General features: G+C 29.5%; 5 protein-coding genes across 9 annotated transcripts; 2 read left to right on the top strand and 3 right to left on the bottom strand.

Moving 5' to 3' along the window:
• Positions 1 to 1,607: 1,607 nt before the first annotated feature.
• Positions 1,608 to 3,331, top strand: LOC130676484 (AN1-type zinc finger protein 2A-like). The gene is made up of 2 exons (XM_057482744.1): positions 1,608 to 1,976; positions 2,211 to 3,331. The coding sequence occupies exon 2, from the start codon at positions 2,226 to 2,228 to the stop codon at positions 2,883 to 2,885; it is 660 nt and encodes a 219-aa protein (XP_057338727.1). The 5' UTR covers positions 1,608 to 1,976; positions 2,211 to 2,225; the 3' UTR covers positions 2,886 to 3,331.
• A 130-nt stretch (positions 3,332 to 3,461) lies between these two features.
• Positions 3,462 to 5,601, bottom strand: LOC130676482 (RNA transcription, translation and transport factor protein). 3 transcript variants are annotated; one of them, XM_057482740.1, is made up of 4 exons: positions 5,361 to 5,601; positions 4,929 to 5,162; positions 4,776 to 4,865; positions 3,462 to 3,966 (listed from the first exon to the last, which is right to left on the bottom strand). In XM_057482740.1, the coding sequence occupies exons 1-4, from the start codon at positions 5,419 to 5,421 to the stop codon at positions 3,602 to 3,604; spliced, it is 750 nt and encodes a 249-aa protein (XP_057338723.1). In that variant the 5' UTR covers positions 5,422 to 5,601; the 3' UTR covers positions 3,462 to 3,601. The 3 variants fall into 3 exon arrangements, with proteins under 3 accessions (XP_057338723.1, XP_057338725.1, XP_057338726.1); XM_057482742.1 differs by having other exon boundaries at positions 4,929 to 5,159; XM_057482743.1 differs by having other exon boundaries at positions 4,929 to 5,150; positions 5,361 to 5,598.
• A 599-nt stretch (positions 5,602 to 6,200) lies between these two features.
• On the bottom strand, positions 6,201 to 11,233 carry LOC130676478 (protein PFC0760c). 3 transcript variants are annotated; one of them, XM_057482735.1, is made up of 8 exons: positions 10,835 to 11,233; positions 10,225 to 10,334; positions 8,308 to 10,148; positions 7,943 to 8,155; positions 7,709 to 7,855; positions 7,560 to 7,620; positions 7,211 to 7,342; positions 6,201 to 7,086 (listed from the first exon to the last, which is right to left on the bottom strand). In XM_057482735.1, exons 2-8 carry the CDS (start codon positions 10,325 to 10,327, stop codon positions 6,557 to 6,559), a joined length of 3,027 nt encoding a protein of 1,008 aa, XP_057338718.1. In that variant the 5' UTR covers positions 10,328 to 10,334; positions 10,835 to 11,233; the 3' UTR covers positions 6,201 to 6,556. The 3 variants fall into 3 exon arrangements, with proteins under 3 accessions (XP_057338718.1, XP_057338720.1, XP_057338719.1); XM_057482737.1 differs by having other exon boundaries at positions 10,225 to 10,339; positions 10,835 to 10,868; XM_057482736.1 differs by lacking the exon at positions 7,211 to 7,342 and having other exon boundaries at positions 6,203 to 7,086; positions 10,225 to 10,339; positions 10,835 to 11,232.
• A 74-nt stretch (positions 11,234 to 11,307) lies between these two features.
• LOC130676481 (uncharacterized) lies at positions 11,308 to 13,457 on the top strand. Its single transcript, XM_057482739.1, has 4 exons — positions 11,308 to 11,597; positions 11,769 to 12,010; positions 12,089 to 12,334; positions 12,440 to 13,457. The coding sequence occupies exons 1-4, from the start codon at positions 11,512 to 11,514 to the stop codon at positions 12,709 to 12,711; spliced, it is 846 nt and encodes a 281-aa protein (XP_057338722.1). The 5' UTR covers positions 11,308 to 11,511; the 3' UTR covers positions 12,712 to 13,457.
• A 2,468-nt stretch (positions 13,458 to 15,925) lies between these two features.
• LOC130675546 (spindle and kinetochore-associated protein 1-like) lies at positions 15,926 to 17,379 on the bottom strand. The gene is made up of 4 exons (XM_057481304.1): positions 17,066 to 17,379; positions 16,871 to 16,992; positions 16,292 to 16,781; positions 15,926 to 16,219 (listed from the first exon to the last, which is right to left on the bottom strand). Exons 1-4 carry the CDS (start codon positions 17,148 to 17,150, stop codon positions 16,059 to 16,061), a joined length of 858 nt encoding a protein of 285 aa, XP_057337287.1. The 5' UTR covers positions 17,151 to 17,379; the 3' UTR covers positions 15,926 to 16,058.
• Between the last annotated feature and the right edge of the window lie 989 nt (positions 17,380 to 18,368).

Genomic DNA, 18,368 nt, shown 5'->3' with positions numbered 1-18,368 from the left:
ACAGGATAAGGATGAAAATTTATTTTCTATGCAGGAAAAATTACCATTTGAATTTTGAAAATCGTAACGGATACTTAAAAAATTGACTACACGTATTATAAAATTTATTATTTGAATGTTAAAATTCCCATATGACACCCAGGTTCCGGGTCATAATTTCAAACACTAATTTTTGAAGTTTATTTTTCTCTTGTATCCATTTTTTTCTGAAAAAATGATTTATTTAATGGGTAATTAATTTATTGTCGGGAAACAAAGAGCAAAGTATAGACGGCTGGATGTTTGAATAAGGGTAGATAATGTTATGTCATAATATAAGAAGATTGTTGATAAAACTTTTTATCAGTTGAACACAATTAGATGATTGTGTTGTACGTCTAGTCGGTCTTTGTGTGAGTGCGTTGCGCGAACACCCGACGATTACGTATTATCTTTTTATATTTTTTCATGTGTGGATAACAAAGATGTTGATGATGATGATGATAGCGAGTATGACTAGATGCGCAGGCGTTTGTTGTGGGGACCGCGAAACGGATGTGGAACATTCGCGGTGACGGAGATCGAATTGAGAGGAATCGTAAAAGGAATTGGTAAACTCTTAGCTCTTTATTGGTAAGACGGTCATCATCTACTCAATTTATTCGTCATTGAAATAATCCCGATTCACTTGTGCTCTTACTCCACTCCATTTCTGGTCCTAAGATGATACCATCCACCAGACCTTGAATTACGCATTCCAGTTTACTATGATTTTATCTCATTCACTCACGCATTTTTTAAATATTTTTATTTTACTTACAGTATACTGTAATTTAATTATACATTCATTTTATTTCTTTACATATTCAATTCAATGCTCGCTTGCATAATTTTTTTTACAAAAAATAAATAAATATTCAGATTTTAAATTTAAATTTAATTATCATTAACTTTTTTTTTGTTTATAGAAAAATATTTTATCACAATCGTATCTTTGTATTGATAATTGATATGAAATGTAAATAATTTAAATCCAAATATCCCAAATAATTTTATTTTACCAGCGTTGACTGATGGCGCTGCTGTCTTACTTTAAAATCCAACTTTGTCTGAAATAGTTGTGCAAAAAAAATATGCAGTAACCTCAATATAAAATTATAGTAATTTATTAATAAATAAATATATATATATATATATAAATATAAATATGAGTGAGACATCAGTAATAACAAATCGCGACCGTGATTGTTTATCATGTCGACTTGTCAGCGGCACTGGATTAATTGGAATAGGATTATACGTTTCCCATCACTCGAAAAAATTTGACAGGACACCTGGAAAATTTATTATGTTTTCTATAGCAGGCGGTAATTTTAAATTTTATCAATAATTACATTAATTAAATTTTTATCCATCAGTTTAAATAATTTATTTAAATTTACAGGCTTCATTGTACTTGGGACAACTCGTATTTTCAATTTGCCGCCATTTCGAAAAAAATTCTCTCATTAAATTTAAAACTGTACGCATACAAACTAAAATTTTTTAAATTATAAGTTAGCAATAAATATGAAAAATTAATATTTTGGAGTAATTTTTATTTTATTAGATCATTTGTTGGTCGGGGAACTGTCACATGTCAGACGTCAAACCCACGTGTCAGTAAATTAAAAAAGATGTCGCTGCAATACGACACGCTATCAACGCCATGACAAAACATTTTTGCTACAATTACACACTCCTTTATTACTTTTACTCATATTAAAAATTTTACGAGCTTACGCTCTATTTTGCAATCAGATTTAGTATTTTGACAGCTCATAGATAACCACGTTCGTGAATTCAATTGGAGTACTCGCGACATGACATGAATTTTTTTTATTTAAATTATACTTACGTGTAACTGTGATATATATATATTAAATATATAAAGTCATTTGTATATCAGTCATTGTGTCAGTTCAACGTTAGTTGTTATTGTGATTACATTATTTGAGGTAAGTTATTTTTTTCATAAATAATAAAATTTATAATTAATTTCTCATAAAAAAAATTATTATTAATTTTTAATTAAAAAACTAAGTATTAATTTTTTACTAAAAAAATTTTTTTTAATTTCTAATAATAGAATTAATAATTAATTTCTAATACATGAATTTTCTATTAATTTTTAATGATAAAATTTTAAATAAAATGAATAATGAATTTTTAAAATATTTTTCTTTTAATAGATTGGAATAAAAAAAATGGAACTACCACATATTGGAAAACATTGTTCAGAAAAAACCTGCAATCGATTAGATTTTTTACCCATGAGATGCGATGCATGTGAAGAATCATTTTGCAGTGACCACATAACATATTTGACTCATTCGTGCCCAAGTGCGTACAAAAAAGACGTCCAGGTACCAGTATGCCCATTGTGCCACGTTCCGATACCTATAAAACGTGGCGACACACCAGACATCGCCGTGGGTCTGCACATTGACAATCACTGCGAGTCAGATCTCAGCAACGCCAAGAAAAAAGTATTCGTTAACAAGTGCTCAAACAAGGGCTGCAAAATAAAGGAAATAATTCGCGTGGATTGCAAAGACTGCGGCATGAACTTCTGTCTGAAGCATCGGCATCCAGTCGACCACAACTGCATCGGCCATGAGGAGGCTGTCAGACTGAAGCGGCTGGAGGCTCTGAAGAAAAAGGCCAAGCAGCAAAGTGCCGGATCTGGGAGCAGTAATAAGAATTCTAATGGACAAACGTTTCGTAATTACCAAGGAAGTATGAGCGAAGACGAAGCTTTGGCCCGAGCTCTCCAGGCTTCAATGCAAGATGAGAATTCCAGTCGTCGACAGCAACAAGTCCATACTGTGCCTTCCGGAAATCGTAATTTATGTAGACTAGCGTAATTGTTATTTATTATTTTAAAATATCGTTACAACGATTTATATATTTTTCTTTTTAATTTTAAAAATACCACGGTGTCTTCACAACGACTTAAGTTTTATTAAAATTATTATTTTAAAACAGCAACTGCATCTCTTTTCTTGTTATCAACGATGCAATTAATTTTTATAATAAGCTTTTGAATTTATATGCAAATTTTACTCTTATATTATTCCATTTGTTGTAAGAAAATTTTTAATATCCACGTACTGACATCTAAAAGAATTTATATTAAGGTCTAGACTAAGGCGACGATTTAAAAAAAATTTATACCCTCTCCACAATTTAAAAAAAATATTTATATTCACTCGTCGCTTGTCAACACTCGCATAATATTTTTTTTTATCTTTTAAATGTATTTTTTAAAATTGCCAAATGTTATCAAGTACAATTGTCTGAAATTCCATGCGATTACTCAATCATCTGTAATTTTAAATATAATAAATATTTATTATCGATATATTTTATTAAAATTTGTATCCCTGACTTCATTTACTTCGGCGCTGAATAGTAGGACTGATATTTAAATGACAAGTCTATTTTTTTCTTAAAGAATTTCAGAGATTTTTATTTCAAAAATTTGAATGCAATTTAAATCTAGTGACTTGTGAAAATGATTATGATGTAACAGAACTTAACTAAGCAGTGATGCGGGTAGTCGGAATACTCTTGAATAAATTTATCTGCCAACTTTTCCGGCCCTGGTGTCAGTCTTAGGATCAGCGGTTATATTTTGCACGGCGACGATCGCTTCGTTTATTCCTGTCTGGAGGTTTCGAAGATCTTGGATGTACAACAAACTGAGAGCCTTTGCTGTGTTGTTTAGTACTTTGTCACCCATGTCGAAGCCCATGTCCGTCTCCATTATTGGGAACGGCTTTCCCTTTATCACGACACTAGAAGGATTTTTCAATGCGTTGGGATTTAATCTCTGCACTACGTGTTTACTGCAAGCTTGGAGTGTCACCCGATGATCTGGATGTTGGGGAATTTTGAGTAATTTTGCTAACGAGCTGACTCTGTTTTTAAACTCATTGCTTTCAACTACAAAAAAAAATTCAAAGTATTATTTAAAATTTTTGAATATTAAAATTAATGATACTGAAGTTAACCGACGTTTGATAACTTTTGGACTTTTTTAAAACGATAAATTATTCAAAAAAATTGAACCTATAGTTTTTTTTTTTTTTTGAACTTCCCGCTAAGAAAATTAGAAATTTTCAAAAATTGGAAAGTTAATGGTTTCGGTCCGATTTACAAAAATTCTGGTTGGTATCCGACATCATTTCTGAGGCTCTTTCAATAGAAAATAATAGAAAATACCGGAGAAAAAAAATTTAATAGTCCTAGACTCTCGGCAGAACCATGTCGAGGGGTATGTAGAGGGGTCGGACTCTTCGGGTCCATCTGATATTTTCATCTTCCTGCTAAGAAAGTCGATGATTTTCGAAAAATTCGGGAAGTTAATTTTTTCACTCCGATTCGCGAAAATCGAGTTTTCATCAGATGTCGTACTTTATAAGCCGCGTCGATTGCTGCTTCATTTATAAAAATCGGTTCATTTGTTCGCGAGATATCGTGGAAGAAATAAATGCTAAAAAAACGGTTTTTTTCCAAATCTATGGCATACGAGAGTATTTTTGAGCTCGAAGAGTTTGAAAATGTATTTCCAACAGTGTTTCCGAGCTTCTCGAGCTCGAAATCAGCGGGAAGTGTTTGGGCTGGCCCGCAGGGTCATCCGATAGGCCGATTTTTTTTTTCGATTCGGTGAAGAAAAAATCCGAGATTTTTAATTATCTGTCAACTTCAGTATCATTATAATCAAAATAATTTTTAAATAAAAAAAAACTTACAGTCCAAGTTATCCAATGGGTTGGTTGATTTAACACTGGGTACTGCGTCATGTGCTGACTTTTCTTTCGTCACCTTCTGGTATTTGTTCACTAGAAATTATTTAAAATAATTATTGTGTACTTGCCAAGGTATAAATAAAAAAAATTACATACAATTATCTTCATATTCGAGTCTCACAGCCAGACCGATCAGCCATTCGAGTTTGTCAAGATTTGACGAGGTGACTGGACACCCAACATCTTGAATAAATTTATCGAAACTTTTGTCCCAATTGGAGCTGCCGATTTCTCTCAGGCCAGCTCGATCTTCGATGGTGTAGTGTCTTATTTTCTGGTCTTCCAACCAGCTGACCAATTTCCGGAAGTGCTCAGTATCTGAAGTTACTTCTTTTTAATAACAAATTAAAATTTATCACTTTTAATCCGAGTAACTTTGGTCCCCTCAGAGTAAGTTGGAGCTCCTCAGAAGTATCCAAATTTTTTTATCAATTACGGAGTGAAAAAAAAATGTTGTCATTTTTTGACAGGTCAAAGTTACTCAGGATTATTTTAAAAATTATTGAATTAAAAAAAAAATTAACTTACCATTGGCATTAACCTTATCCCAGTACATATAATCTAGAGCTTTAAGTTTTTGCTTAAACATATTCTAAATATATGTTACCTCGTTTAAAAATTTTATTTTATATAAAAAAAATCTAAATAACATACAATAAAAATTAAATACGTTTCACCGGCTCACGTATGAACCCTTCTACTTAAATCATATGTAAATTTTAGACAGTAGATAACTGAATAAAAATAAATTTATAAACATATGATACCAGTAGTGACTGACCCACAATAGTCTACAACATCAGCTGATTCTATACAAATTTCCCTGATGACCAATGAGCGGAGAACCCGCGAAATTAATAAAATTTAAATTTAATCAATAATTATTTCTATTGGTATTTATAAATAATAACAACAAATCACATAATCAAGTTATTTATTTTAGTTAATTATCTAGAATACATGGTATTCTCAAACTAAATAATAATAATAATAATAATAATAAGTACATTATGCAATTAAATTCTTGAACCAGTCAGGAACATGAATTAGACAATGAAAAATATCATCATTTTGATATTTATTAATTAATAATAGTAACATTAACGGATACATTTTAATTTACAATTGATTTTTTTATGTCAATTAAATTTATTGACTGAATAATTATAATTAATGATTATCGATTATTTAATTTATAATTTTGAAGATTAGTAGATTAGTACGGAAACATTAAAAACAAAAATATTACGTCGACTAGATGACGGATGTATATAATAATTTAATAATAAATGTTAATTTACTTGGCAATAAGCTAATAAATTTTTATTTTTTCATTAAATTACTGATAAACAAACAAATACTTGATTATATTTTTTATTTACAGTGATGTAAGTACCGAATGTTTAAAATAAATTTTTAATTATTTAAAAAAAAAAAGCGATTAAAATACGATTAAAATATGTGATGAATTGTTTTTGTAAACTATTTTTTGAATAATAAAAATAATAAATAAATACAAGTAAAAATTTGTTTGTTTTGATTGGTCTGAACACAAGCTTTTAATTATTTAAGTTGGAATTATTATTTTTTCATTTTATTTTTCACTCAATTGTAATACCAGTAATTAAAAAAATCATTACTGTTATTAATACTTATTTTAAATACACAAGACAATCTTTCATATTTATATATTTAATTAAAACTCGCATTCAGACCGACGTAACTCAGCCAGGCATTTTACGATTTATCATTGCACCAAGATCCTGAACAATTTGTTTTTGTTCAGGATTAAATAGTAGCGTTCTTGCACTAAGAAATGATAAATCTGGCAATTGTTTTAACACTCGTACTGTTTCCGCTTGAACAACCATTGGTCTTCCATAACGATCCATTACTGTATGTTGCTCAACAAAATTATCACGTTTAATCCCTCCTGATTTACGATGGCTATATTCTTTTGCTGAGTCTATTTTTATTGATTCGGATCTCACGTCAATTTTGCTTATGGTACCAGTTACTGGTACTTGTTGATTAATTTTATTCGTTCGTGGTTTTTGATTGACAATTTTTTTTGTGACACCATCAAAACTATCTTGTTTTTTTTTCCATTCAACTGTACTAGGTCCTGGTAGTGGTTCGATTATTTTAGACAACTGCGATTGTCTCACGGGCTTCATTAGTTCATTTTCTATCAACTCTGATGACCGTGTTTTTGAATAATTTTCTTCTTGCTCATGTAAATTATTACCATTACCTAATTCCATACATTAAACAAACAAATAAATAACTATTGCATTTTAAGAAAATAAATATAATACTAAACAAAAAATATTAAAAATAAATTTTTTGGTGCAAGGACTATTAGCTTAAACACTTACTGAAGTATATGGAGCTCCTGTTACAAGCAGCGTGATGGTGATAGGATTCGGAATGTGCGGAATAATGTGGAGTTAACAGAGGATCAAAAGGATACAACAAGTCTAGGGATAACAGTGACGAAAGACCACCACCTGGTAAGCCGTTTCATCGTGATTATTATTTTATTTTATTGAATTTTTTTTTTTTTTGTGCCAAATCACACAAGTGAAAAATAAAAAAGAGACAACAATAAAAAAAAAGCAAAGGATAAGCGAGGAAATAGGAAATTGGATGGTATTAAATCAATAACAAAATATTTATCATTAGACATTGTTAAAAATTAAAATTAATTTATAAATAAATACTCACTTGCATCAAGAGGATTGACTAGGCCAGAACTGTTCCAGTCAAATTGAGCTGCTGGTACTTCCTGTAAAAATTAAAAAAAATTATTATTGTTGGATAAAAAAGGATGTACATGTATATTATAATTATTAATGAGCGATGATAATATTTACATCACTAGTGGTAGAATTTTGTTGTTTATTAGTGCTAGAAGTTGATGCTTGTTGTGCTTCGGAAGAAGCTCTTGTAGGTTCTAAAGGCGCATATCCCAAATTTGCCGCGAATCTTGGAATGTTTGGATTCCAACGAGGTCCAAATAGCTGTTAAAATATTTATTACATTCTTCAGACTGGATCGATAATTCAATGAATTATTTAATAAAAAAAAAAAAAAAAAAAACAACTCACGATATTACGAGAATCAATACCAAGGGAACCAAGAAGAACATTATTACTGACGCTATTAGTCCATTGATAAGATAGAGCATTTGTCTCTTCAATGCGCTTGAGTGACTGCCACAAGTCATCAGTTTCCTCAATCAATGATTTTATATCAATCTCTGGAATTTCTGGAGTATTAGGAAACATATTTGCTATTATGTCCTCTATTTTATTAGCAGCCTGAAAAATACCATAAACTTTACGATACTTGAAAAAAAAAAAAAAAATTAAACTACTCAAGCATTTATTCTAAAGATGATTAAGTAAAAAAATGATGGCTTGAAACTCTACATCGCGTATTACTAAGAAAAAAAAAATGCAACTAAACTCACGTTTTTATTATCTATTCGACTTATAGATTCTCTTATATTTATTTCATGTGTTTCTACAATCGCAGAATTACTGCAAAAGTCATCAAAGTCATCGTCATCTAGATTGGAAGCGACTGGTTCTTGGACATTTGGCGTCCATTCTTGTATTTCAGCTGCTGGTCCACTGGAAAAATCAGCAAAATCTCCAAAATCATCATCATGAACATCATCATCGTCATCCTGTTTTTTACATTCTGTAACTGTTGATATTTCTTGTGTTTCTGTATCTACCGTTGGTTTATTGTGTTCTGGCGATAGTTGACTGCCACTGGGAATGATTTTAGTTGCTGTGGTGGCACTTTTGAATGGTTCATAAGTCGAAAAATCATCATAATCATTATTCGTTTCATAACTCGGCGTTATTTTAAGTGGCAGTGGACTTGGTTCTGAAATCCCTTCCGATATAATATTTTTCGGTTCTAATACATTTAATTCACTGGTTTGGTTTTTATCTGTACACTGATAATCTATGAAATTTTTAAAATCACAGTCATTATTATCACTACTATCATTAATGTTTAATTTTTCTAAATTTTCATCAGTATCATTTTTTTTAATCGAATCTTTATCATCATTTTGATTATTTTCCATATTGACTACTGTATTATTAAAGTCACTAAAATCACCAAATTCATCATCATCATCATAATCATCATTAACATTGATATCATGATTCTCCAACGGTGGAATGTCAACATCAATAACATTATCTTGTATGTTATTAATACAGGAATTACTATTATTATTACTATGCGTAGATAAAATATTTTTATCAAAATAAAAATTAAAATCACTAAAATCATTTGAACTCTTTATTTTATCATCAGTGTGATTATTTTCTGATTCTTCAATATCATGATCGATATCCGATATCGTAAAATTATTGACATAGTCTTTATTATTCCCATGAGCAATAAGAAAACTTGAAAAATCCGAAGAGATATCTTTAAAAAAGTCATCAACCTTTTCACCTTGATTATCATCAACTTTAATTGACTCATTATTCTCTGGACTATTAATTGTACTCTCAAAATTTTTCAGCTTTGTCACCTCAACAATTTCCTTGTCACTGACATTATTATTTTTAAAAATCTCATGCTTGGGTGAATTTAATCCTGAATCTGGATTATCATTTGGACGAGGACTGTCACACTCCAATGAATTATTGTAATTATCATAGTCATAAAAATCATTGTCCAAGTCTTGATGTGAATCACTGTCAACTGTAGGATCATCTAGTATCAAACTCAATGGCTCGTGATCATCAGTAGCCTCAATATTATTTAGCGAATCATCTCTATCACTTGCAGTCTTCAAACTTTCAGCTAAACTACTATTATTACTATTTACTACATCACCATTAACATTAATAGGTAATAAATTTGTCTTATCTAAATTTCCTTGATTACAAATATCGTTTGTGCTACATATATTGCTTTCATAACCCGAATTTTTATCACTTTTATCCCGTGAAATATCATCTATATTAATATCTCTATTTTTTATAAAATCCGATTTATTATTATTATTATTTAAACTACCACTACACGTCCTAATATTTAGCTTTATACTGCTCACTGTGTCATCTGTTTTTTCTACAGTGATAATATCCTCATCAATCCGAGATCTGAGAACACCACCACCACCACCACCATCATCATTACCATCTTCACGTGTCAATACATCAACAGCTAGTGAATAATCTCCAGTTCCATTGATCCTCGGAGACGCTGTCATTGATGGAGTTGGAGTTTGAATTGGAGTAAGTAATTTTCTAGGTGACTCAGAGGTTGTTGATGATCCTGAAAATTATATTTAATATAATTCAAATTCATTGTTAATAATAAATAAAAGAAAAATTAGAGAACCAGTACTAACCATCAAGACCTCCAGCTGCGTAGTCACCAAACTCATCATCATCACTCTCGCGATAATTATCAAGAGGTGGAGGTGTTGAACTGACCAGTGGTGGAAATGCCATCCTCAGACTACTCTAATAATTATAATTAATTAACAAAATTTAATTATTTAGCAATACGTAGTATAGACAATAGTTATCAATGATTCATTGAGTATCTGACTTTCTATTCGTTCAAGGATAAATTTTATAATTATATTTTTTTTTTTTCCTCAACATATTATTAATCAATCAGTGTTAAATGTATATGTACGTCTACACAATTAAATACATAATTTAATAAATTTATAACCACACATATTGATTATTTTTTAAAAATCCAATTAATAATATCCAAGGTCTTATATTGGATAATAATTCAACTGGCTAATAAATTAAATCCATTGACTTGCATTTATAATTTTTATTTTTCCATACTCCAAAATTAAAAAAAATAGGTTATAACTGCTAACTGATAACTTTTAATTATTTTAACAATAAAAATAATCCAGATGACACTAGATTACTGGACATACTTATAATTATTTAATTTAACAAATAAACAAATAATAATAATAAATGAGTACAAACCTGTTTTTTGTCCGTATTGTCGACAACAGTATTTGCGTTACCTCCAGTCGTTTTTTTATTTTTTATCTACTCATACCTGGCATATTATTATCGCTGTCTCTGTGTATAGAGAATTTTTAATGTGGCTTTGTAATAAAATTATCGCGACTGCTGTTAAAAAAAATTACCACGACTCTTAGATACCACAAGATTGTTGTATTATAAATAATTAAACACAAGCATAAGATCCAAAGTAGTGTAAATACTAAGTACGTATAAGTATAAGTATGTTGTATATTATATGTACACGTATACACTGAGATTAAAAATTGTACACAGAACACACATACGCACACACTGGCGACAATCAGCGACAATTATTGTCCTAGTGGCGGTGGTATATGATAAAATATTATTTTTTAAAATAACCAGGGGTAGGACACTCTGACCTCCCACCATGCCCAATTTTGTCCCGTCTTTGCGAAACTTAAGAAAAACCCAACGACAAAAAAAATTCCTTAACAAGAGTTTTATGAGCGTGGTAGCACTGAAAATAATAATAATAAGTAAAGCCACAGTGAGCCTTTCAGCCATTTTGGTTTATTTTATCACAAAACTGAAGCAACGTGACACGCTGTATTGTGATTTTATAAAGTGTTTTTTTAAAAATTGAATAAAATTAAAAGAAGATAATAGACATGACTATTTGTAGTGTTCATAATTGCACACACTCCAGAAAAAATGATGTATGTATTTTACATCGATTTACATCGAATGAAAAAATGTAAGTATACTATAAAGTTGAGGTTATATCAATACTTTTATCAATTTATTATTATAATAAAATAATTTATAAATAAAATAATGTAATAAATTATTATAATATTTAAATCATTTTTAAATAATTTATAAATTATTATAATAAAATAATATATAATAATTTTTTATTTTTTAGTTGTAAAGAGTGGGTTCGTCTTCTAGGAGATGAGGACCTTTTGGGCCTTACACCACAAATGTTGTATCAAAAAAGAACCGTTTGCGGTTGTCATTTTACGGACGATGATTATGTTTCTTTCAAAAGAAAGAAACTGAAAAGTGATGCGGTTCCATCAATATTTGCAACGGAGATCATTCCTTTAAATGACGAGCAAATGAAGTCTTTTATGCCTCAAAATAATGTGGTTGAATCTAGCATAGGTATTTTTTTTATGATACATTTTAATTAAACACCGATAATATTGAAAATTTCAATGAAACAAAATCTTTGGCTTATAGCTGTTCGAGTTTCAGTGGACCACGATGACTGGCAGAATAGTTTGAATAAACGAAAATCACATGCAATTGATACTTGTGACTTACAAGTTGCTGAAAATGATACGTTTATTAATGACGATATTGAAGCAAGCCGGACGCCATTAAATGTGATTCAACAAAAATCTAAAAGAAGATCGGTAGATATGGGTACTATCGCGACAAGTGTTAGAGAAGCGACTCCTAGAAGGCAGAGAACACGTTCATCAGGTATATACAATTTGAATAACTTATGTTACGAACTCATTACTATCGGTTGAATATTTCATCGGGTACATATAGGAATTGTAAGATTTACGCAAAAACTTTTTACAGAATTAGCGTTTGAAATGTTGGATACGAATTCAACAGTTCAGAAAGTTTATCCGTTCCCATTCAATGAAAGCAGCAATATTAACGACTTGGAGTATGTAAATATGCAGCAAGTGGTAAAAAAAAAAAAAGGGATATCTCATCAAGCACTATTAAGGAGATTGAATGGTTATTTAAAATATATGGAGACTTCACCCGCTGAGGAACTGGTTTCCAAAATTGATTCATTATTAAACAATTATTGTAAACCCATTAATTTTCGACGTGTGTGCTGAATTTATAAGCACGTCGCGTCACAAATTCCAAAAAAACATATTATTATACGCCCTTTTGGCCTATGAAAGTTTTCTAAACCTATAAGGGCGTATAAAAATAAGTCATTTCTGAATAAGTAACGCGACAGAATGTACGCGCACTTTGAATTGTAAATATTTTTTGAATTTATAATCGTGTTGTGTGTATACATATTTATATATATTTTTTTCATTAATTACTTAAAGAACACTAAATTGTAAATATTTTATACAATTGCAAGCGCATTATATGTATATTAATCTTAGCGCGCGAATTTACATTTCTTGGCAGTCAATCATTTATTAGGTATAAAGTTGTAAATATTTGATTAAATTACGAACGCGCGATTTGTTTTTTTTCATCGAACTGATGTCGGTTTTCTAATAATTCATTATGTTATTGCAAGCTATTTTAACAAATAATACATTTTTTATATAATAACTTTTGAAATAATTATCTATAAATCGCGAACAGAAATAATGAATCACGCGTGCTGGTATGCACTATAATTATTTAAATTATAAACATATTTTCAATTATTCCTCGAGCTGCGATAACTTCGATCATCCTTTTAAATCATTCAGGTAAAAAATAAAAAAACGACACAATAATACGTAGCAGTTGTTTCTCATGAAGATTTTAATGTACAGGCTTCGAGTGATTTCCCTATATGAGACATTTTAATATTACAAATATTTATTTTCAATTATTTTCATATCTTGTTCGTGATTGATTGTCATACAATAAAATTTAATTTATATATTTTTATAATTTCTGTGTTTTATTTAATATATATAGATTGGTTGCAATCATAAGTTACCTTACTTTTGGGACGAAAAAACTGTTTAAGCTATAATTATTTATTTTCCAGCTTAATTATTCTTAATCTCCTCAAATATTAAAAATTAAACTGTTTTTTTTTTTATTTAATGTATGTAGATTTAATTAAATAATAGATTATTTTATTTTCGTTATAAAATACCTGTAAAAGCTATAATTGATCATTTTCCTGCTTAATTATTCTTTTTCTTTTTAAATATTAAAAATGAAATTTTTTCTATTCTACGCGACTTAATTTTTTTTTTGTTACTTATATATTTATTAATTTTTTATTATTCAATACTTTATATGTCGGAGAAAAAAATCGAATCCTACCTGGCGGCGTGATAAAAAGGACATTCCGTTCTAACCTACTATAAAGTATGACAAATCGAGTTGCTTTTAATAAAAAATATGAATTGAGTGTATGAGAATAAATTAATATTTTTATTTTAATTATTGTTAAGAATATTTATTTATAGATCCTAATGAACCGTACACTTGCATCTTTTATTCTGCAAAATATTTCCTATTTTTTTTTTATTTTTTAAATTTTTGCTTTTTTCGCGCCAAATTTAATGACCAGCAGAGGGAGATTCATTTATCTCAACATACTGCCAACTTTTATATAGTCAGAAATAAAATTTCCTTCGAAATCTATAGATTCTTGAGTTTCATTTTGTTAAGTTTGACAATAAGTTTCGCAAAGTGGACAAATTTCGTTCCCATCTCAAAGCATTGAGTGTCCTACCCCTGAAAATAACCACATCCAGTGATCAGTAGACTGTCCATCATCACCACTATCACCTGTTCTCATTTTCGTGATTCTCAATCTCATTACGGCCATCGTGTAGGTATAGTTTTGTACTCCAGTCCCAGTCGTTGTATTCCTCCCTCCAAGTCGTTCAAGTCCAATATAATATTTTTTTATGATAACTCTTTTTCTGTACCTGTACCACCGACTGGCAACTTGCAACTTGCGCACCAGCTGTCATTCGTCACGTGTCAAAAAACGCGTACTCCAATGGTCGCTTTATTTCGAAAAAAATATGATGTTGCTTGCGCATGCGCAAACGTAGATACGCACTGTTTCTGCGCATACTTTTTTTGAGAGCCAGTATTTAAAAAAAATTTTTCATGAAACTTAATTAACAATTTTTCTACGATAATTCGATAGTGTTATCATGGTTGAGAGATGAAAAATAATAAAATATCTTGATCAGATTTGCGGCCTCGATGAGTAAAAGAATTCTAGTACATTGATATCAGTGAAAGATAAATTTTTTTCTCTACAAGTCAGTGAGTCCTGAATTTCTATGGATTTTATCATTATACCCTAAGTAATTAAAATTAATAAATTCCTGGGCTTTACTTACATATTTATTTTTAGAGTTGACGATGTTTTTGTAATTTAAACTAGGTTTAATTGTTGCTATATCTTTTTAGTCGACTACTGCGACATAATTACCATCTACGTAAGGAAAATATTGGCTAGCTTAAATAAATTAAACTATTGTAAAAAATGTTTAAATTAATAAGTATGCAATCTTAGCGCTTGATCAAGTATCTACGGAGATTGAATCAGTGGTTAGATCAGCACAAATTTCGCATAATAAACTGGAGTTTATAATTTTTCATCAATACTGATTACTTGCTGAGATAAGATTGTTGGTTCTTCTAGTGTCATTTGACTTTGAAAATAATTAGCGCTCACTTGCTCCCAATTCATGGCTTGTTGTGATAATATACATACCCAATAGGGTGGGTTGAAAAAAAACTTTTTTTTTGTTTTTCTTAGCATGGGGGTAGAATTTGTACCTTACAAAAAAAAAAAATTTTTCAAGAAAAAAAAAATTTTTTTACTCAACATTTTGAGGTGGCCCACTCGTTTTTTAAATAAATAATTGATTAAACGGGGTAGTTACAACGAAAAAAATTTTTTTTTGTCCAAAATCGTGGAAAACATCTTATAATAGTCGAATGTGATTTTTTTTTACTTCACTTTCATTTTAATTCAAAAGAAAATGCTTTTCATTTTTGAATTTTTTACTTGAATTACAAAAATAATAGGAAAAAAATTTTTTCAATTCCTGACTTTCAATTAATTTTCAAGGGAACACCCTACAGATTCTAGAACACCATATAATTTATTTCGTTGGGACTACCTCGTTTGATCAATTATTGATTTTAAAAACGATTGGGCCACCTCAAAATGTTGAGTAAAAAAAATTTTTTTTTTTATAAGGTACAAATTCTACCCCCATGCTAAGAAAAACAAAAAAAAAGTTTTTTTTCAACCCACCCTAATACCCAAAATAAAAAAAATAATTTAATACTGGTGTAATTAAAAAATTGACAACGAAAAAATAAATCAACTTTTTCGATCTTATTATTTATTTTTAAATTTATTCCGACAGGTGAAAAAATATATATTACAATCATTTGAGTTATCAAAAATTCATTATTGTTCTTTGCATGAAAAAAAAAAAAAGTTATGTAAAAATGAATTTTACTGGCCAGATATTACTTCATATAAAACATTTTTTCCAATTCTGACTTCTTTAATTCGTTTACAGTGCCGCAATACCGTTAAAATATTTAATTTTGTTTTATCAAGCTTCATTTTCATTTCCCGATGATAATCTTCAGCCGTAAAGAAAAACTTACGCTCTAAAAAAAAAAAAATTATAATTTACATAACGTAATAATAATAATAAAAATAAAAAAAAATGCTTATGATACCTTTTCCATTATAAATATCAGTTTCTTCCTTTTTAAATTGTAAATATAAATCTAATTCGCCTTTCTTACGCGCTCCTATCTTTCCCAGTCCCATTAAAGTGTATTTCAATTTCATTATTTGATTGATAGCCGTAATGAAATCATTAACATTTGTCAAAGTCTGTCGGCCAATCATGTATTTGGGTATTTTTGAAAATTCTATAGCGTTGAGAAGTTCAATTGTATAACAATCATCGCTATCTTTAAATAAAGTCTTTTTACAGTCTTTCTGATAAGGAAGGTACTCAGTGGGATCAATTACAACAGCTGGGTTAGCCGGTTGAGATTCAGATTTTGATTTTGGAGGTGCCACCGATGAATTTTTATTTTTCATCTGTGTTGCTGCGCAGGTTTCATTCTGGCCCTTGAGCGTATCCTTAAGACTTGGTGGAATATTTTCTTGCATGTGTGTTATGGTTTTTTCATAAGCTGACAGGTTTTCAATAAGATTCTAAGTAAATAAACTTAAAAATTAGTCATTTTATCAGATTGTAATTTAATAATAAAAAAAATAATGACTTTTCAGAAAATGATAACTACCTGACACATTTCATTTTGCTCTTTCATTTTGTCCAAGGTTTCTTTAAAACGACTAACATTTATTTTTATTGTGTCTATTGAAGGCTTCAGGTCTATTAGAACATGATTCAATTCAGATTTGTCTACAAAAAAAAACACGATTATTTTAAGAATAAAATAAAAAAATATAATTTATAGGTATTGAAACTGTCTTACGTCTTATGAAATTTGTGGCCATTTCTAAATCATTCAATTTTTTAATTTGATCTTTCATGACATCTTCTAAGCTATTTGCTGGCATTTTTTTTAAGGTTAAGATGCTCGATTTCTTAATTTACTGAATTTAAAGTCATATAAAAAACTGATTATTAATTATTTTTGACCCACGTAGGTTCATACAACAATTATATTATAAAGTTAATGTAAAAAAAATAAAGGACAATATTTTTATGGCAATCAGATTTAGTTGTTTCGAGTGTTATTATTTTTTAAACCGCGAATTTTTAGACTGATTGTTTGTTATTTGCGTGACTTTTAGATAAATATTATGAGGCCCTCTTGAGCTGATAAAGTAGGAATCGATGATGAATTTGAACGCGCATTTTGTACACGTAAATTTAAATACTTTGTGTCGAGTTATTTCCAACACGACAAGATTTGAAATAAAGACCTTGATATCAGGAGATCAAGCAGGCTTGCAGCAAAAAATAATAATATGTTCAAAATGCCTAATTTTACTACCATCGTCTATGAGCATTCTTTTTTGGTGTCAGCTATTCGTCTGTGGCAGGAATTACCAGCAGAAATTACAAATTCATCGTCACTTCAAATCTTTAAAAATAAAGCATATGAATTTTTTATGAATAAAGAATCAAATTCTTGACAATTACTATGTTTGCAACCTCTTACTGAAGTAAATTAGAGAATTATTTCCTCTATGTTCTAAATATATATTATACTTACGTGATAGAATTAAAATGTTACAATATTGTACTTGCCATTAGGCTCAATGCCTTGGCATATAAATTTAAAATAAAAAAAAAAAAATTACAGGCTACTTTTAAAAAAATACATTAACAGTGTCATCTGCTTATGTCTGTTTGACGCAAAACAAGAAAAAATTGAATTCTTTAGAGCGTTTTTTTTTATTTTTTTGGACTAGAGGACATTATAATGAACAAAAAACATCAGTATTGTGCTGAGTTATTCCAAATAGGATAAAAGTTACAGGTTACTCTTCATAGAGAGACATGGACTGCATCCTCTTTCAATTCTCCCCATGGCTAGGTGCGACCTCATAAGTCAAAAAAATAATTTTTCTCAGGATTTATTGGGCTTTTTCCTGCTAGAGAACAAGACAATGAACAAAAAACATTTATAATGTGTTGAGTTATTCTCAATAGGGAAAAAGTTACGGACTAGTCTTTGTAAAAATACTTAGACAATATATTGAAATGTCAACAAAAAATCTTTCCGCTGGACCATTGATAGTATTTTCCACTAAAGAACACTATATATA

Source organism: Microplitis mediator, chromosome 10, assembly GCF_029852145.1.
Source record: "Microplitis mediator isolate UGA2020A chromosome 10, iyMicMedi2.1, whole genome shotgun sequence".
Taxonomy (NCBI): Eukaryota; Metazoa; Arthropoda; class Insecta; order Hymenoptera; family Braconidae; genus Microplitis; species Microplitis mediator.
The sequence above is the reverse complement of the archived record's forward strand: the minus strand, read 5'-3'. Positions and strand labels throughout refer to the sequence as shown.